General features: G+C 36.8%; 1 protein-coding gene across 3 annotated transcripts in view; it reads right to left on the bottom strand.

Annotated features, from left to right (window-relative positions):
• ASPM (assembly factor for spindle microtubules) overlaps positions 1-21747 on the bottom strand; it is an 88356-nt gene that overhangs the window by 7524 nt on the left and 59085 nt on the right. The window contains exons 20-28 of one of the 3 annotated variants that reach the window (XM_057508167.1): positions 21090-21186; positions 19802-20011; positions 18735-18884; positions 17256-17447; positions 16615-16807; positions 16315-16469; positions 14684-14860; positions 13628-13797; positions 8582-8688 (exon numbers count right to left, since the gene is read on the bottom strand). In XM_057508167.1, the coding sequence (XP_057364150.1) occupies positions 8586-8688; positions 13628-13797; positions 14684-14860; positions 16315-16469; positions 16615-16807; positions 17256-17447; positions 18735-18884; positions 19802-20011; positions 21090-21186 (1447 nt within the window). In that variant the 3' untranslated portion in view covers positions 8582-8585. Of the gene's footprint in view, positions 1-7621; positions 8689-13627; positions 13798-14683; positions 14861-16314; positions 16470-16614; positions 16808-17255; positions 17448-18734; positions 18885-19801; positions 20012-21089; positions 21187-21747 lie in introns of those variants that run through there. The other 2 variants (XM_057508166.1, XM_057508168.1) reach the window with 2 other exon arrangements.

Raw genomic sequence — 21747 nt, 5'->3', positions numbered from 1 at the left:
ATTTAGTTTTTGAAATAGTCAATGTATTCACACGGTACAAACTTCAAAAGATAAAAACTGAAAAGTCTCTGTCCCCCATTTGTCCCTCAGCCACCCAGTCCTCCTTTCTGAAACGTAAACAGTGCTCACAGTGACTTTTGCATTTTTCCAGTTATCCTGTGCATATACAAGTAAATATGTGCTTTCTAACTCATTTCTTTCTCACTTAACATTATATATTGAAGATTGCTCCACAGCAGGGCACAATGGCTTCCTTATTTGTTTTTAGATCAGCCTAGTTTTATAGTACAGGGACATATAATTTAAATCAAATTCAGTATTGTTGGGTAATAAAATTGCTTACAATATTTTATTATTGCTAAAATTTCGAGTATTGTACATGTCATTTTTCACCTGTGGATATATAAGTAGAATGAATTCCAGAAGTGAAATATGAATTTATAATACAGATAAAATGTTGCTAAATTTTTCTAATAGAAATAATGCCAATCAACTCTCCCTGTAGCAATGCACTGGAGTGCATTCTCCACAGCACCGACATGGTGTTACAGGACGCTTGACGCTTGCAACACGATGTACACAATTGTAATCAGTGATTTGATATGCATCTCTTCCTGCGAGACTGGAGGCTTTTACATCTCCTTGGAAGCAGTTTTCATTTTATTTCTGTGAACTGTGCATGTTCCTTGCTCATTTTTCTACTGAACTATTGGTCTTTTTCTTGTGGACTCATAGGAACCATTTAAATATTAAGGAAAATGGAATTGGTTTGTGATTTTGAGTTGTATATACTTTTCCTAGTATGCTATTTATCTTTTAAATTTGTTATGGATTTTTTAAGTTAATCTTTTCCATCAGGATTTGGGGATTTGTGTTATAATTAGAATTATCCCAATTTTTAAAAATATTACCATAGCTTCTTATAGTCTTTCTTTGATTTAATTCTTAATTAATGAATAAAAAATAAATCTTTGTGGGTGGTGTCAGGTAAGTACACAACCTTATTTTCTTTCCAGAGTTGCCATGCTGCTCCAATTATTTATCAAATAATTTATCTTTTTGCCACTGACCTGTATTTCTACCTTTCTCACATGCTGAACTCCTGTATATAGGTTAGGTCTTCTGGATTCTCTATCCGGCTTCATTGTTTACTGTAGCCCTGTTCTTTGGCACCATGCATTTAGTTCCCCAGCTGTAGAACATAATGAACTCTAATGTGTCTGATCTCACATTGTCTTCTCTCAGAAATTTTCTGTCTAGTTTTGCTTGCTTATTTACTGTTGACATACTATGATTTGGAATAAAGACTTCGGACTTTTTAAAATGTGTAATAACTTAAAAGGGATAAATGTAACCACAAAAAACATGTGATTATTCTAAATAAAGACAATGTAGAAAGAAAGGGACAAAACCAGACCAAAAGTGGTGAGTCATCTGCTTATGACCAGAACTGGATTTACCCTCCCACTTACAATAACTTAAAAAATTTTAAGACAAAATATAAAAAACAGTAATTTTCAGGACACTGTACATGAGGCAGTGAGATGAGCCCTATTACTGCCCCCGCCTGCTGCTGAGAGTTTCCAGAGCAGCACTTCCTGAGGTGAGGACACAAAAACAAGAGTCATGATGGAAGCATGAAGTGCTCAGGGTGCAAATACAGGCTGGAGGAGAGATGCCAGAGCGCTCTGGACATGTGCAGAGGACCACCTCACCTCTCTTGCTGACACCAACCTGAGCATGCGAGGGACGACATACAAGATGCCGAAGAGGGCACCACCTGAGCGGGTGAAGGGGAGAGTGCCCGGAGCCCCCTGGGGCTGGGGAGGGTGCCCACCCTCAGGTCACAGTGCAAACACGATCTGTAAGAACACAGATCAAAGGTGATCAACACCAACAATAAACATGAAGAAAACTACAGTTAGGCATGACATAATCACATTGCTTAAAACTAGTGACAGAAAAATCTAAAAGCACTCAGAGGAAGGAGAACAAGGAAGCTAGCTGACTTTTCGTCAGAAACATGGCAAGCCAGAAAACACTGGAAGCAATATCTTTAAAGCACAAGGAAAAAACCCTGCAATTAGAACTCTGTACCCAGTAAAAATACTTTTCAAAAATAAGAGAGAAGAAAGAGATAAAAAGACTTTCTCCAGGTGTATGTAAATGGGAATTCTTCACCAGCAAGCCTGCACTATGAATCTTAATAAAGGAAGCCTTTCAGACACAGGAAAATGATGCCAGGTGGAAATGTGGATCTACGTGAAGATTGGAGAACACCCCACAACTGTGCCTGTGTGAACAAATATAAAGATTTCTAAATTATCTAGTCACTTTAAAAGATAACTGATGGTTTAAAGCAAAAATGATGAAATGATACAATTTATTGTGGGTTTATAACATATGAAAATTAAAATGCTGACATAGTACAAAGGCTGGGAAGGCAGAAATGTAGTATATGGTAAGGTTTTTATACTATATATGTGAATTGGTATAATATCACTTACAGAAGATGGCTTGTGGTAAGTTAAAGACACCTGAAAATGAACAATTGAATAACATAACAAAGAGTTATAGGTAATAGCCAACAAGGTGGGTAAGTTGGAATCCTTTAAAAAAAAAACAAAACAAAAACCAAAAAAATTATTTGATTAAGCCAAATAAGGTCAGAAAAAAAAAAAAGAGAGAAAAGCAGATGGGATGAATGGAAACATCAAGAGGACAGATTTAAACTTAGTCATATCAATCATCACCTTAATTGCAAAGCATCTCAACACCTCAAGTAAAAGGCAGACGTCTACACTGGATTGAAAAATAAAGGCCCAGCTATTTGCATTCCATCAGGTACCCATCTTACACAAATACAAAATTAGGTTAAAAGTAAAATATGGATAGGTATGCTATGCCATATGGGTTGATTAGCGTCCCCCAAATGTGTCCATGTTCTAATCCCCAGAACCCGTGAATGTGACCCTTTTGGAAAGAGGGTCTTTGCAGACATAATTAACTTGACAATGTTGAGTAAAGAGATCAACCTGGATTATCACAGTGGGCCCTAAACGCAAACACAAATGTCCTATAAGAGTAAGGCAGAAGGAAATCACATGAAGAAAAGAGAAGGCAGTATGGCTACTAAAGCAGAGGTTACGGTGATGGGCCAGAAACCTGGAACATCTGGGGCTCCCAGAGGCTGGGGAGGCAAGGAACAGATTCTCCCAGGGCTTTGAAGAGGGGGTACAGCCCCACCAACACCTATTTCAGACAAATGGTCCCCAGAACTGTGAAAGTATAAATTTCTGTTGTTTGAGTCAAGAAGTTTGTGGTAATTTGTTACAGGAGCCCTGGGAAATTAATACACGAGATAACAATAATCAGAAGAGAAGTAGGGCACACAACAATGTGAATGTAATTAATGGCAACATTCACTTAAAATGCTAACTTTCATATGTATACATATGTTTTATCACAATTAAAAAAATTTAAATGCACAGACAAAGAGAACAGAGTTGCTATGTTAAATCAAACAAAATGGATTTTAGGACAAAGAATATTACCAAAGATAAAGGTCATTCCATAATTGGAGAGTGGTCAGTTTATCAGGACAGTATAATAATCTTCAAGAACTATACAACTACCCACAGAGCTTCAAAATACATATAGCTTAATCAGTTTTGGATTCAAGGATAGACAAATACACAATTACAGTCCAAGGTTTTAACAACTATCCCTCAATAACTGATGGAAGTAGACAGAAAATCAGTAAGCATACAAAACACTAGAACAATATTATTACATAATTTGACTTACTTGATGTTTGTAGAACACTCTCCATGGTATCAGGATAGACATTCTCTTCATGTGTACATGGGACATTTATCAAACAGACCATATTCTGGGCCATAAATAAGTCTCAATAAGCTTATTGAGATGGCAAATCACACACACACAAAATGCCAGAGTGGAATTAAATTATTAATCTATAACAATGATATATGGAATATCTGCAAGTACTTGCAAACTAAATAACACATCTATAAATAATCCATGGGTCAAAGACAAGATTAAAAGAGAAAGTATTTTGAACTGAATATAAATGAAAAACATCAAAGTTTGTGGAGTACAGCTAAAGTAGTTCTCAGAGTTAAATCTATAGCACTGATTATCTATCTCAGAGAAAAAACCTCAAATCAATGAAAGCAGTTTCCACTTAAAGATCTAGAAAATGAGGGCCAAATAAAAGTCCAAGAACTTATGGTCTAAATTTCAAATGAAGATGCAGAGGACCTAGAATAATCAAAGCAACTTGGAGAAAGAACAAGATTAGAAGACTTATAATATCTGATTACAAACTCTATTATAAAGCTACAGTGATGAAGATAGCATGATATTGGCATAAAAATAAATGAGGATCAGTGCAAGAGTTCAGAAAGAGACCAATACTTAACATGGACATCTGGAGTTTAAGAAATGTGCAAGTGTGATTGGTGGAAAGAGGATGGTTTTTTCACTAAGTGATGGTAGAACTGGCTATCCATATGCAAAAAAATAAGCTTTTCTCCATTCCTTATACCATATACAAAAATTGACCTGAAATGGCTTACCAAGAAAGTAAACAAATTAAAATAATACAACTTCTAGTAGAAAAACACAGTAGAAAATCTTTGTGATGTTGGGTTAAGCAATGAGTTTTTAGATACAACACCGACAGTATAATGAACAAGAGAAAAAAACTGATTAATGTGATCTCATCAAAATAAAAAAGTTTTCCACTCTTCAAAAGGCGCTATTATGAGAATGAAAAACAGAAGATGATAAAATATCTGCAAATCACTTACCTGATAAGGAACTTGGATCAGAATATCGAAGACTTCTCAGAACTTTCACAACCTAATTTTTAAAAGTGGGCAAAGACTTGAACAGACTCTGCATCAAAGACATTCAACATTAGTATTAGGGAAATCAAACCATAGCCCGCCTGTACAGAACTTTTATAATTATGTTTGACCATGACAAGTCTTCCTGAGGATGTTATATCAGTGTATAAAGATGCAAAGAAACTTATTAGGTAAACATATGATGTGGCTTGACACCCTGAGGGCAGTGGTCTCGTTGAAAAATGCAGTGGGCAACTTCTCCAGGCGGGGAAGGGTGTTGCCAGCAGGCTAAGTCAGTTATATGAACATGGTCACACATTCACAGATGAAAGGAAAAGGAGGCTTTACACAAAAGCATCCAGGACTGGGAAGTAAAAATAAGACTGAGGATGGTGCACACACTACTTCTGTTTTGCCTGATCCAGTTGCCCCAGGCCTGGAACTGCACTCCTCTTCCAGGGGAGCATGATTTCAGGGCACAGAACACACACTCACACATTAAATCTGACAGTGTGTGTCCTTAAAGTTGCTGCTGGGCCACCGCAACTGCACCCTATGCAGTCACACTAGGGCTGTGTGTGCGGTGCCACTAAGCAGCACAGACAGTCCCATCACTACTGCCAAATGGAGCACATCTCCCTGGGAAGGGGAACAGGGGAGGCCAGGTGCGGGGTAAGACCATATGCATGTGGCAAACAAGAGGGTTGTACCTGAAAATAATACTCTAAGCTATCTCTCTCAGATCAGGTGCTAACAGCTAATGCTAGGAGCCAGCTGACCCATTTCTCCCAGAGAAGGAAAATCAGACTCTAAAGGAAAATTTATGAGCTCTGTTTATTCTCCACCTGGAAAAACACAGAAAGACGCGATACAACACCCCTAATGATTCAAGTTACCAGTATCTGCCGGGAGCCACCTGGCTCACAATTTGTAGTGTTTCCAGTATTGGTTATTTTTCAGGAAACTGAAATAAAGAATATGTGCAAACTGCGCAGGGTGGACATCGTTAGCAAACATCTGCATGCCGACAGTGAGACGGTGAATGGGAACGAGTCTCCCCTAAGATGGCCTGGGTCTGACGGGAAGCAGCAGCTGCTGCCTGTCCAGGAGTCAGCGCTTCCTTGAGGGCAAGTAGGCAAATGGCAGTGGAACCCAGATTACTTCAAAGACAAAGTAACAGAAGGAAGACACTGAGAAACATCGTGAGCCTGCATGTCTACTACATGCTGAGGGTAGATACGAAGTTGTTGGACTTTTACTGTGCCTCCAGATCACCACACAGACAGCAGGAGGAGTTATATCAAATATTCAGTATCCAGCAGGTATGAACCCTAATGATGCCTTGACAAAGCAAGGGCAGTTTAGATCAAATTTCATATTGCTCTCATTCATATTACAATTTTTTCTTAAAAGTCCACTATTACAAATATAAAAGTTATCTGTAGTAATAATGTAGTATTTTTCATAGAATAAAATTCTACTGAGAGTCTGAAGTAGGCTTCTATAAAGCTTTTTCATAAAAAGGGGTCTACAGTTTCCATGGGCTTCTGAAGCTACTTTAGGTAGTCCTCCATAAGAACTTCTTGAAAAAATCAGGTTTTGGAATATTTCCTTCTTCCTTTAAACAGGTTGGATATTTTAACACATACCCTCAAATACAGATTTTAAATATTCCTCTGCATTATTTTTACCTAGCATAAAGACATCACAAGCAAGTTATTTTCATTGGAATTCTCCCTTTTTGTTGAAAGCAACTACAGATTATCACTTTCTTTACACCAAGAATCAAATGACTGGTTAACAATGTAAATATTAAAAGTAAGCCAATTGGCAGCTACTAACAACAAACAATCAAAAAGATAGTTTCTTAATCAGTACAGATTTTTAAATGTGCTGTGCTTTTATTGCTACAAACAAAATTAGAAGTTATAAAGATAATGAACCTGGAAAAATTCAACAATTTTGAATATAGAATGTGCAATGTAAATTTCTTCTTCTCAAGCATGAAGCCAGATATGGTATGAATAACATGCTGCATTAGGGGTCTATAGATAAAAATTTCCAAGGATGTAAAAGTTTGGATTTTATTTGCAAAAATCAAAATTATGTAACATTATATATTTATACATTTGGAAGTAAACTAAAAATGACACTGTGTGGTCATAGTGACATCTGCTGGCAATCTGGATTAATCACAGTAAACGGGTTAATGTGAAACACCTACAATAAAATTAGATCAGTTAATACATTTATATTCCTTCTTTAATATAATGTAATATCTCTGTAGAAAATAGCTATTTCTAAAGCAGAAGGCTTCATTACCTTTCAACCAGTCCTTCCAACCACCAACACACACTCATAACACAGATACACAAGCCTTAGGATCCTGATATGGGCAAGTCACATAAATTTAGGAGGCATGTTCTTTATACAGAAATAGGGTCTTAGTTAAAATTTTGAAATTCTTAGTCCGAGTTTCAACAAAAGAAAAACTTGTAACTTCTGGAAATCATCTTCTTATGTATATAACTTCATAGAAATATTCCTTGTACAAATACTAATTGGTTGTAACATCTTAGAGGAAATTAATACCAATAACATCTCATGTTGGTTGATTATATCCAGGCATTATAATTCACCAAAGTAAACAGATTGTTGATACTAAAATTTTGTTAAACAATAGAGAAGAATAAAGCATTCAGGAGAGACCAGAGAGTAAAAAAAAAAAACCCATGATGTTCAGAAAATACTGAGTGCCAAGAGTCCTAATATTTTATTGAAAGAACAGCAGAAAAAAAAAAAGGAAATACCAAACATTCCCCAGAGTTAGTTTCAACATACTTTTAATACACCAAAATGATATTTATAGCTGTCCTAACCAAATCCCAGGAAATTTGACTAATTAGGTTTAATCCTTATTCTAACAAATTAGTCAGTTAAGTAGTTAAATGGTCTCTCCATTTCTACCTACTACTGATTTATTTCAAAGTTAAAAACTTTGGCACCCTCTGTACACAAGCCGACTGTCAGACCCTATCAGACTGCAAACTGCCATGGGAGTCAGGCTTCCACGGGCGGTCCTAGAACCACACTTGTTTAGTACTGGCAATGGTGGCCCAGAACTAAAGAAGGTATCAAGTTATGTCTCAATACCTCACACTTTCAGGTCTGTGAGATGTGACTAGGTAACAACTCTATCATAAGCAAGACCATGCCTTCCCAGTCCCAGTCATAACCCCAATCAGTCCAAAGTCAAGATTGCTTGTCTCTCTGCAGCCAGCCAAGGAAACAAATGGGATGTTGTTTCTGGCATATGTGGGATTATTTATCCTTGTCTCTCTTTTAAGTAACTTGGCAGAATCTTAAATTTCCAAATTTTATTTTAGAAAAATAGCTCAATTTATCTATAAGACAGCAGTAATAAGCAACTCCTCCCTTTAGGAATATGATTATATTCAAACTAATAAGATATTTTAAGATACATGAATAACAATGTTATAATCATTTTATGACCTATTTGTTACATGCACAAAACCATTAAATAATAAAAGATACAAGGAATATAAAAACAGGTAACATTATATTTACACTTTTAATTTTAATACAAAGTCAGATTTTAGAAGTTGTACAAAGAAAGCTAAAAACAGTTTACATACTCATGATTAGTTTTAATATTGCTTTTTACTATACATACTGAGAATGCTTACATTGCTAATAAGGAATGCCAAGTGTATCCATCACCATTTGAATAGCTTGCAGGGGATTTGTGATTTCTTCCATGTCATCTCTTCTTAAAACCCAGGCTGGTTTAAGTCTGAAAGGGATAAAAATCTTGCATTAATTAAGTTCTTCTCCTAAGGTCACCTTCACTTTCTTAAAGTGTAGCGACGTCTGAACACATCATTTCCCTTATAACTCTCTCCAACAGATGGGAGGGCTTCCTATTACTGCCATCACTTGCCACTTTTCAAACTATTCATCCCTGTCTTTTCTGAAAGGTGACCAGTTCCTCTGAAGCTCATGCTGTTTAGCCCCTCCACTGCCTTTTGATCACCGATCAAATACCCGCTTGGTTCTTGGTCTTCTGCCACTATCCTCAGTCACTTCAACACCCAGAAGCCAACAACTCACCTGCCAATGTGTGCCCCGTTTCCTCCCGTTCTGCAGTCACATAACAGACTGTCACCATCAGGAGTGCCCACAACTGACAGCCCATTGTGACACTCCCATTCTCCAGCCACCACTGGTGATCGATTCATGGCCTTTAATACATCCACTACATGCATTTCCCCACCCCAGTGAGATCTCCAGTGCACCTGAACTCCACACGTGTCCCCATCCACCAGAATGTCCCTCTCACTTCCCTCCTTGTGCATCTTAGGTCCATTAATATGGACGCTTTGCAAATGCCAGACTCGATTGTCTCTCTTTCACATGGGATTCAACCAAAGTTCAATCTGGATTCCAAACTGAATCCGAGCACCTGTCTTCTCCATTCCTCTAAGGCTGGACACTGCTAAAGAAAAATCAGAGCCAGGCTGACAGATTTGATGCCGATGATTGCAGATCTGAATGGGTACTTGAAATTGCCAATATGCCTCCTTCTCCTTTCCCAGATGACTACTGTATTCCTTTCTTCTCTTCAGGGGTCCCCTCCACACCCTTCCTGATCTGCTTCTGAGCTAGTGCTTATAATCTCATACTTCAGTGAAAAAACAGCATCCATCAGAGGGGAGCTCATACACCTTTCTCACATAAACCCCATTAATATATGCATTTTCTTATTTTTCTTTCCTGTTAAAAATCCAAATATCTATTAATTGGAGAGTGGTCAAGGTGTGGTATACCCATACAATGGGATAGTGCTCTGTGATAAAAGGGAGTGGAGTCCTAATCCATGCATCCACTTGGATGAACCTCAAAGCATTAAGCTAAGTAAGCTACACATCGTATGACTCCATTAATGTGACGACATAGAAGAGGCACATCCAAAGGTGCTGAAGTGAGATCAGTAGCTGCCAGAATCCAGCAAAGGGGCACAAGGGGCTTGCCACAACAGAAGTGCCTCGTCTCAGTGGTAGTCATTTCACAGCTGCATATGGCTGTCTTAACTTATTGAACCACATACCTATTTATATACTGTTGGCAAATTTTCCATCAGAAAACCTGATTACATCAAAAGAAAAAATTAATCTACTCATTCATATTAATAACAGCTTTTATAATATAGCATTAAGATTTGCCAGGACCTTTTTTTTTTTTTTTTTGAGGGCATCTCTCATATTTATTGATCGAATGGTTGTTAACAACAATAAAATTCTGTATAGGGGAGTCAATGCTTAATGCACAATCATTAATCCACCCCAAGCCTAATTTTCGTCAGTCTCCAATCTTCTGAAGCGTAACAAACAAGTTCTTACATGGAGAACAAATTCTTACATAGTGAATAAGTTACATGGTGAACAGTACAAGGGCAGTCATCACAGAAACTTTCAGTTTTGCTCATGCATTATGAACTATAAACAGTCAGTTCAAATATGAATATTCATTTGATTTTTATACTTGATTTATATGTGGATACCACATTTCTCCCTTTATTATTATTATTTTTAATAAAATGTTGAAGTGGTAGGTAGATACAAGATAAAGGTAGAAAACGTAGTTTAGTGTTGTAAGAGAGCAAATGTAGATGATCAGGTGTGTGCCTGTAGACTATGTGTTAATCCAAGCTAGACAAGGGCAATAAAACATCCACATATGCAGAAGATTTCTCTCAGAACAGGGGGGGGTGAGGTTCTAAGCCTCACCTCTGTTGATCCCCAGTTTCTCACCTGATGACCCCCCTGCGACTGTGCCTGTCTTAGATTGTTCCTCCCTTGAGGAATCTTACCCATCTCTGGCTAACCAGTCATCTTCCGGTTGCCAGGACCTTTAATAAAAATCATACATAGAATGGTCCCCATTAATAAGTTAGACTACACAGGTAGACTACGTTGTACTGTGAAATATGCATGCATAAACCAATTTATAACTATTATATAGTTTATGAGTAATTATTATAAAGCTAACTGCTGTGCGACCCAGGTCAAGAAAAAGTACACTGTCAACACCAGGATTTATACTGGGTAGAGAACTGCTGGAGTCATAGGAAGGAAAGATGGAGGCAGCGAAGAAGGGAAGAAATTAATCAAGAGTTAACTTAGTTCATCAAAATTGATTCAATCTTTTAATAAGGTGATAAGGAAAATAAGGTAAAAGCAGAAAATGTTAATCATTTTTAAATGAAATTTTACTGCCTGAGCAAAATGTAAAATCATAGCTGGAGTTTTGTTATAAATTTTGGACCATAAATGATCTCATGAATAGTAACAAATTTATACCTTAAATCAGTATTATAATACTAATTTATATTTAATAAGAAGTATTGCTAGAGTTTTCTACAATAGCAGACTAATTTTTGTCATATAAAAATTTATCAAATATTATAGAGGTGAATTTTACTGTTATGTAAATTATCTCTCAAGAAACCTGACTTTAAAAGCTATGTAATAGCAAGGTAATTACTATGTAAGTTTCCAAATACTGACTCTAAACTCCTGTGTTTTTATCAACTGGAGCCAGAATAGTTTGTAGCCTGGCATGGTCTGTGGGCCATTCTTAACAGTAGCACATGACTCAGGTTTGCTTTTTGACAAGAATCCAATTTACATGGTCTTGTGCACTAGGAGATACACAATGCTTGCTGGCTTTATCTTTCTGCGATACCTAGATTTGTCAGTAGATTAGATTATTGTCATCCACATAAATTCAATTCATCTGACGCTTTTATCAGCTATGTATGATCCTGGCCTAGAGCAGGGCTCTTATTTCATTAGGAGCTACAGAAGAGTGATAGCTTCATATTCCATCTGCACTTATTAAACAGAACTTTTCTATAGAGAACTTCTCTGCATCAGCCATTTGGAGACCCTAACATACAGCATGCATAAGTCTGGACATACTTGATTCCTTCCTTGCACCCAGATTAAGCATCATGGGCTGTTTCTCTAGCATCGTTCAAGGCAGTCAACGCCTCTTTTCTTGGCTATCATTGTAAATCGTGAATTGTTTCCATGGTGTCCCACTGGTCTTTCCGGCCTCATTAATCCGTATGTGCCACATCGCTGCCGCCATCCCACCAAAGCCAGCAGGTGTATTTCACCCCCACCTCACATCTCAGCGGCACTGCGCAGCTGGCGATGACTGACTTCCTATCTATCTGATCAGCATTTCTTTCTTGGCTAGCTCTTTCTCTGATTGACTTCTGGGGAAATTGGGGTTATCTTGAGATTCAGTTTGGGGCTTTGTTTTCTATGTATTCTCTCTCTTGAAGTAAGGGCATTCATTTCCATGTCTTTAAGGGCTATGATTCCCAAATCTGGTGATTCCCTAGTTTACGTCTCTAGACAGACTCTTCTCTTCAGAAGCACAGCCCTGATTTTCTAATGGCTTGTTTGTATTTCCCTCTTATTTCTGTCACAGGCATCTCAGCCTTCTCTAAAATAAAACCCACTATTCAACACCCCTTCCCACGCTCCCCCAACCTATCCTTTCCTCAACTCTTGCTTTTACTTCTCATAAGTATATCCGAGACAATTTCCAGCGCTTTCAGCAGGTCCTTTCAGTTATTCTCCATCCAGCAGCCATCGTAGCCTTTACTACGTATTCATGGGTTTGCTGTCATGCCCCTGAGCTATGTAGCTCCCTGCTGTCCAGTAACCACAGTTCCTCACCTTGCATGTAGGATGCAGCTCCATATGCCTTCATAGGGGTAGACGTTCCATTTTGGTTAACCACGTAGCACGACACCATTTTTTTCTAAACTTCTAAACTTAATGTCTTAAACTAGATTAGCCACTATTGCCTCTACAGGTCTGTTGTAGGCTGAACGCCCCCTGCAAAAGATACATCCACATCCTCATTCCCAGAACCTGTGAATGTGACCTTATTTGGAAAAGGGGTCTTTGCAGACATACTTAACTAAAGGAACTTGAGATCGGAGCATTCTCTATTATCTGGGATTGGCCACATATCCAATGTGTCTGTACAAGAGATAGAGGAGGGAAGAGGCCACACGATGATGGTGGAGGAGAGTGGAGTCGCACAGCAACAGGGACACCTCCAGCCACGAGAACCCAAACAGCCGAGGATTCCACCCTAGAGCCCTGGGGTGAGGCCCTGCTGACATGGTGACTGAGCCTCTGGTCTCACTGACTCTAACTGTGAGAGAATAAGGTACTATTCTTCAAGGCCACCGAGTCTGTGGCCATTTCTTCCAGCAGTTATAGGAAACTAACACAAGGCCTCAGAAAGAAGTTCTCTATGAGGAGACTTCCAAGTACCGGGATGACTCTGGAAGAGCTGGAGGAGGACATTTCAGACAGGAGGGATTGTTGGCAGCTCTCAAACAGTGTAATTGTTCTACACACAGAAAAAAAATTGATTTTGGCAGTTTGTAAAAAGCTAATTATTAGCCTTAACTATTTGATACAAAGAATTTATTAAGTAACTACTAAATACCTAAAGCTACAATGTTCTTACTTCATTATATACTGAGATCGTCTCCTGTGGATTCACCAAAGATTCCATCCTTGTTCTTTGGTGTTTCTCCATTGAGAAGCACAGTCTCTTGCTTATAGTAGGTACTTGATGAGGGTTTGCTGAATGAATGAATGAACAGTGACAGGAAACCACAGAGAACGTTTATTGCTTACCGTGAAACTCTTTTGGTTCTCACAGGAGTTTCTGGAATAGAGGGAACGCTCATAGGAGAATCTGTCCTTTGTTTGTACAGCAGTCTTGCAGTATTCATTTTGTAGTTACGAGCTATAATTTTATAAATACTGTAAATACGGTCAACAACTTTAGGCCTACTTTGAACAACCTAAAAACAAAAGTGTACATTTATTAAGACCAATAAGAATTAAAGGTTGTATCTCTCATATGCTAGCAAACCAACTAAATAAAAGGTATGTAGTAAACTTATGAGCTTTTAACAATCATAAGTCAAGTGCTCCAAGTTTACCAGCTATATGGGTTTAAATTACAAACTAACTTGTAAGACAGAATTAAAGAAGGCAAATACTAAAAAATTGTACACTCAACTCCATACTGAATAAAAAGGTGAATTTAAGTGATATACTAAGATATCCAGTTACCAAGTCTTGTGGATTTTTCCCTCCACCGAGTTTGCTGTTACCCACTTGTCTGCCTGGTATAACCCCAGGTCAACGTTGATTATAATACCTCTGTGCATCTACACTGACCTTTCTTAGAAGTCTTCCAAATCCACACATGCTCTCCCAAATCTATTATTCAGTCAGCAGCCAGAATGATGGTAAAATTTAAATTGGAATATCCTCACTGTCCTCAGGATAAAGGCCACAGCCCTATCACAGCCTGTGGTCACCCCAGGTTGACTGTGACTGGAGAGAATGATTCAGAGTCTCATCACCAAAGAGCTGAAATTCTACAGATGGTTACGATAGCAGGATGAGGAGTCATAGCCATCTTCTTTTCTACCTCACTAGGATAACATGTTACCTCTCTCATGTAAATGCGCCATGCTTACTCATATGGTTGAAATGAGTTCTATTTTTAGGTTTCAGTTTCTTTAATACATAAGACATAACTCATACACTGGCACAAAAAAGCAGGTTTGAAAACATACAAAATCCTACTTGTGATAATTATTGAAGAAAAAATACAGACGTCTTAGAGCCAAGAGTCTGTACAACAGCCTCAGAGAAAGGAAACTGATGAATACTTACAGACGCTCGGTTTGTTGCCTTCAGTAAAACAGCTAACAAACAACATGTTTTTGTGAAAATGCTTCTGCCCTTGTCTGCAATTTTGTCACCAGGTTTTTCTCGGTACATTTGCACAAGATCCAATAATGTATCTACACAATTTTCTACACCATAAACTGCTGAGGTAGTTTTCTCATACTTGAAGAAAACAGAATGAAATTAGAAGTTACAATAAACACTTATACTCTCAGAAACATCCTAATGGAAAAGAAAGCTTAGAGTCAAACTTTTGGACCATCTGCAGAAAGTGCAAACACTTTCATGAAATGACATTTTTATATTACTATCATTTCTGGGGCCAAGTTATATGCATACCTGCATTTTAAATTTTTTCTTCCCAATGTACTTCAAAGTTCCACAAAAAATGCATAAAATCTAAAATCTCTGACCAGCCAAAAGTAAATAAAAACAAGCTTAAAGCTAAGGTCAATTTAGTGAGAACCTCTCAGGGAAAAGGTAATTTACCTGTGATAGTTAATCATAGGGTAAAATCAATGTAAAGGCAAGATTTGTTCATTACCCCCATTACATGCTTGACAGGAAGGTGAGCTTGCTTTAAAATAAAATAAATTTGATACTAACAAGTCTAGATATATTTTTCATGCCTCAGTTACCTAACTATATCCTTAGTTCATATGAGGAAATTTGCATAGTAATAAATAATGTTAATGATGCTAAGATACAAATAAGGACAAAACAATATTAACAGTTAACATTTATTTGGAACTTCTATGTGTCAAACAAATTATGTATATGGACTGGTTTAATCCTTACACTGACATCGTGAGCTAGATACTATTACTACACCCATTTTGTTGGTAAAGTGAGGCACAGGGAGGCTAAGCAACAGTAGTGAGCTGCAGAGCTTGGATCCAGGCATCTGGCACCAGAGTCTGAGTTCTTGAACACTATTTCTCAGTATGAAAAGTACAAAGGGCTCTAAGTTGTGACTAAGAGGTTGTAGGGGAAGATACCCCTATCATTTCAATACCTTTAACTGCATGCATCATAGTTAAAGCAGATATCAGTTACCAACCAAAGCCAAAAGACTGAAATTCTAACAGAGTATTACGGGGTGGCTCGGGTGGAACAACATCTCTGTCACGTCTGGAGATGTGACTGTAAGAGGCCATCTGGCTGTGATGCAGTGCAGTGCGTGACAACACCACCCTGAGGCATGGGCAGAAATGCATCCAGGCAGCTCTACCACTTACTGCCTTCTCAAGTTCTTAGGCAAGGAACTTGACTTCTGTAAGGGTTATTACTGCTCTGTAAAGTAGGAATAATATGAACTATCTTAGAGGATTATCGTAAGGGCTCAATTAAATGATGCATAAAAAAACACTAGCACACAGTAAGTACCCAATGTTAGTAATCTTTGTTATTAAAATGGCAAAAGAAAAAACTATAAAACATTAGTGTTTCTATGTATAGTTATGTTAACAGATTAAACATTGTTTCACCCTTAGACTCTTGCACATTAATGAATTTTACTTGGAGAGCTAAATTCTAGTGATGAGCAAGCATAAACATGATTTTCTGGGTCAGAATCCTCAACCAATGAAAATTTCCTTATTAAAGTGAAAAAATACCTTAGCAACATTAAGCAAGACTTGTACAGCATAGCTGATGATTTCCATACAAGGGACACTACGATTACAACTTCGGATCAAAATAAATATCTTAGAAATAGCTTCACTCTGGGCCATGTTCTCACAACAAAGTGGAGACAATCTACTGACTACCTCTGAAAGGGAAAGAGAACAACAGATAGATTCAGAACAGCAAGATAAAATTTTAGCTAAAATTCTATGATAACATTATTTGTACACTCAAAGGTAAAAATGCATCTCTAACTTTATACAAAATACTGTTAAAACAGACTAACTAACCCAGGTGCTTTAAAGCCTGAAGAATAGCAGAAAGGTGCTTGTAAGTCAAAAGACAGTGGAGCGCAAGAGCGGTTCTTTGGTACAGCTTATCTTCTTCTCGAATCTCCCTATTAACAAGTTGAAGACTTAGTCGTATAGCTTTAATTTTCATACAGTCACTTCTCTTCCTCCAAAAATATCCTCTCCATAATGCCTTAGAGATAAAACATAGTACTTTTAAGATTATAATCCATGATGTTTTGAACTTATATCTACATCTAATTCCACAAAGTAAATATTTTCAGTAAATTTATATGATGTGATCAGATACTTTACAACTAAAACCTCAATTCAGGTTCTAATAAATAGCAAAATCAATTCGTCTAAGAAGAAATATGTATAATATTCCTGTATATAAACCGAAGGATCATTCACAGACCAAAGATGTCTAAATCTATTCAAAATGCCTTCATCTTGCAATCGTAAACTTCCTCTAGGGAATCTGAAAATAGAGGGCTTAGCAATGAAATAGTATTTATGAGTTATTCTGTGGGCTAATCTTAGCTTTTTAAAATGTATGTGACTATGTTTTTAAAATGTTAGCTATCCCATAGGTGAACTGCAAACTAGTCTTAATTTAAAATCAGAATATTTTCAATTACCTGAATTTTAGTGACCCCATTATTAATTTTTTCCTGTTTCTTACAGAGGAGAAAGTGTCGTACTGCTTTCTGTATTACTGATGCAGCCTTATTTTGCTGGTTCATACATTCTTTAACTTCATGATGAATTTTTATGATGCTATGATATTTCTGAATAAACCTCTTTTGCTGCAGTCTTGCTCGAAACCATCTCTGTATAAAACACAATTTTTTTTTACTTTGGATTTTCAAAAATGCATACATGTATATCATACATACATAAATGAAATAAGTAGCATATTATACTGAAATATCTTTCAACTCTCCCCAGTAGCATTACTTCTCCCTTCTACATGAGGCAAATCCTTCCAGTCCACATGGAGTGTGTATGTGTATGTGTGGAATTTAACCCTGTACACCACCACCTTAACTTCACAATTTCTATCAAGTTTCATTCTGCAACTTGTTTTTCTTTTTTCTTTTTACTAAGGTATCACTGATGTACACTCTTATGAAGGTTTCATAAGAAAAACAATGTGGTTACTACATTCACCCTTATTATCAAGTCCTCCCCATACCCCATTGCAATCACTGCCCATCAGTGTAGTAAGATGCCACAGAGACCCTGTTTGTCTTCTCTGTGCTACACTGTCTTCCCTGTGACCCCACACACACCATGTGCACTAATCATGATACCCCACAATCCCCTTCTCCCCACCCCCCCTTTGGTAACCACTGGTCCCTTCTTGGGGTCTGTGAATCTGCTGCAATTTTGTTCCTTCAGTTTTGCTTCATTGTTATACTCCACAAATGAGGGAAATCATTTGGTATTTTTCATTCTCTGCCTGACTTATTTCACTGAGCATAATACCTATAATACCCTCTAGCTCCATCCATGTTGTTGCAAATGGTAGGATTTGTTTCTTTCTTATGGCTGAATAGTAAGTTTTTCAATATTTTATACGTAAATATATGCTAACATATAGAAACAGGATTCTTATCCAGAATAAAGAACATCTATAAATCATTAGAAAAAAGAACATATGACAGAAAAATGGACAAAGTATATTTAAAAAAGAAAACACACATTAAGAAAGCATACAATACACAGATAAGAATTTTAATAAGCAAAATATATGACATTTTTTTTAGAATTGTTAGCAAAGGACACACAAAACAAAAATGAGATATAATTTGCTACTCATCAAAATGGCAAAAATCAGAGTCTTCTGATGCCATGTGTTGGTAAAAATGTAGAGAAAAAGGGACCTTTAGATATACCATTGGGAGTGTAAATGAGTACAATTCAGAGAATTCACAGCCTTATTGCTGTGCCATAAAACATCAATCCATTTATAATCCATCAGACCATCCTAGAAGTTATATGGCAAAAAGGCTGAGTATTAAATGACTTTAGCATAAGGTAAATTGAAATCATTTGTTAAATATCAAAAATTTATGACAAAACCTATATATTCTTACTGCAAAGGAAAAGCTAACCTGAATACAGATGACTGCATTAATCTGCTTTTTAGCACTCTTTACAGCCATGTGACGTTTATACGCCCTTTGAATTCTCAGAGCAGACAGGTGATAAAACGCAGCTGCTGTGAAGTGCAAAAGCCTAATTCTGGTTCTCTGCTCCACAATCTAAAGGAGAAAAAATATTAGTAACCAAATATTTGACTCTTTAAGGCATTCAGTCAATGATTATTTTTGTATATCCTCAATACCAAGTTATATAAATTAGTAGTAATAAATACATTTTTAATTATTAAAATTATTTATATTGTAACTCAGAGAGATTATAATCATTTATTGTACAATATTTCCAGTTGTAGTCCATAGTGTAGGGTACAGAAAGCAAAACTATATTTTGGGCCCTTTACTAAAGAATAGTAGCCTTTAAGTTACATGGACTACCCAACTTTGGGTACTAGGATTTGAATGTACTAATTCAGAGAGACATACATGAACATTAAGCTGAAAAGTGGTTACATATTCTGAGCAGAACTCTGGGAGGTCGTAGAGTTAAATCGCACAGAATGATCTGAATTTTTCTCCAGTATTAGGCCAGCACAAAGTCCATGCAGCGTTAAGTTCTCTACAGCACCCTTCGGTCTTCAGGCTTCCAATTTACATTTAGTGAACAAATACAGAAGATCTTCTAACTTCAAGCTGCTTTGTTCTGTCTTTACCAGTGCTTCACACATTTGCTGCCCAGGACATCATGAACCCCTTACAAAGGGCTCTCTGCTGGCGACATGGAGGCTGCCCAGGAACAGTGACTACACCTCAGAGTTGCTGGGTGGCTGCAAAAGCCTCTTTCATATTTGCTGCAGTTCCTCTGTTAAAATTTATTACACAAGAGATGTATTTTGCCTTTTTGGTGAGTGTTTATGGGAAATAGGCTCATAGAACAAAAATCTACAGCAACCAGTTCCGTAGAAGCTGAATGAATTCAATGGCTAATGAGTTCTGAAATTATTCTCCAAATCTAAAAGTTCTTAACACAACTTAAGAGCAAATACTTCCATTTCATGAGATGTTTATTTAAAAATACTTACTCTTTTTCTCACTAACCAACCACGCACCAGTGCTTGTAAAACAACCGTAGATTTTTTCAGTTCAGAGTATTTTATCCTTTCATGCTTTGCAGCCCTCCTGGCTTGTATGTATCGCTGTATGGTCAAAGCTGCAGACTTCTGCTGAAGATAGACCTGCCTCCCTTTATAGCCTCTAAAATGTGCTTGGATCAAACAGGCAGCTCGATGTCTCTATAAGGAAATTTTTACAAGAGACATTCACAGACAGAAATAGAATTTCAACATATTGGAGGTTCTTAACTTTTTCGAAGTAAAATGAGACAGCATAATATGATTTTATTTTACATTTTCAGCTTAAGAATGTCATACTTCATAGATAGAAAAGGTGATATAGCTAGATCTATAGCTGAAAGTGAAGCTTTTATGATGGTGCAAGCCAGGGTCAACTGATACATGTTGCTCTCTCCCTCTCATCCTCTTGATACTCTTCATTGTGAGGGGGAGGACTCCTACCATCTCAGGACAAATACATTTACTAAAAATGCTACAATGTAGAGAACAGAAGGGCATTTAAACAGTTAAGAGGGAAGCTGTTGCTTCTAGAAGCAGAGCGACCTACCAACACCTTAGACTCCTCGGCCACATAACATCCTGACACCTGAACTGTATGATACATAAATCAGTCTACGAAGTGAAATGGGAACAGGTCTGCTTTACAATACAGTTCCCCACCTGCTAGCTGATGACCTTGCAAGTTACTTTCTCTCTGGAGACCTCAGTCTCTTCCTTTGTAAAATGGCTATGCTAATAACTACCTCCCAGGGTTATTATGAGGATCAAATCAGTAAATATATGGTAGTGAGTATAATAATAATAGTTGCTATATATTCACAGTGACTAGTACAAGAATATCAAAATTTACAAGCAAATGTTAATTTTGATTTAATAAAAACCATAGTTACTGCAGCTATTCTAAAACTTTGATGTTAAATATTTTAAATAGATCACCAACTGTGGCTTAAAGAATACATTACTAAGTATTCGATTTACACTGACAAAATATGCTACATTTGGACTTTCTCCAAATAAATTATTTATCCTAAAAGTTACTTCAAATTTGGGTTTGAGAATATTTTATAACACATATATAAGTGAAAACACAAAAAGTATTTTTATGAGTAAATGTAATTTTTAGTTGACTACAATAATGCATTTAAACTTAAATGTATAGTTAGGTCTTGAACATTCTTTTTTCTTAGTGTTTTATAAAGTAGTTCTTTGCAAATGTGCTGTTTTTCTTCACACCTACTTTTATCATTAAAAAGTGCTCACGAGCTCTTCTTCCACAAAGTATAGCTCTCCATTTTCTCTGAATGATAATTGTTGATGCTCTCATGTTCAAAAATCTGAAAAGCAGTTATTGGAAAGGAATTTCAAGTTACTTTAACCTATGCAATAAGTATTTATTGCCTCCTTTCCTTAAATACTTGAATAAGAAAGGCAATGAGAGAATAAAAGAAAGTAGAGAAGTGTAATTCATACTTTGTTTTAGCAATCAGAATTTTACACATACATACACACAAACAAACATTAACGCTATGAAAAAACAAGTTTTAAAATTGGCAATATTCCACTGGGCAAGAAATATGAAGTTTTAGAATGACAGAGAATTCTAAACAAGATCAAAAGAAAGTATGATCACCCAGATCTAGACAAGAGTAGATAAAGGGGGTGTAGAAATAATGGTAGAATATAAAACCTTACTTCATATTGCAAGTGAGTCCTTAGCAGAAGGTGGTCAAGAAGAGAATTTGAGAGGTTAGAGCAGCATCAATCAAATGAGAGAAATGGATCCTTGTTTGAAAGGAAAGAAGCATCATCAAAATATATAAAAAGAAATATTCTGTAAACAGCATTGGAGAAAAAGTTTAAATGTGAGGGCTAGAGATTAAACTTTAGGCATCAAT

Source organism: Manis pentadactyla, chromosome 9 (genome assembly GCF_030020395.1).
Source record: "Manis pentadactyla isolate mManPen7 chromosome 9, mManPen7.hap1, whole genome shotgun sequence".
Lineage (NCBI taxonomy): Eukaryota > Metazoa > Chordata > Mammalia > Pholidota > Manidae > Manis > Manis pentadactyla.
This window is presented reverse-complemented; position numbering and strand designations above follow the sequence as displayed.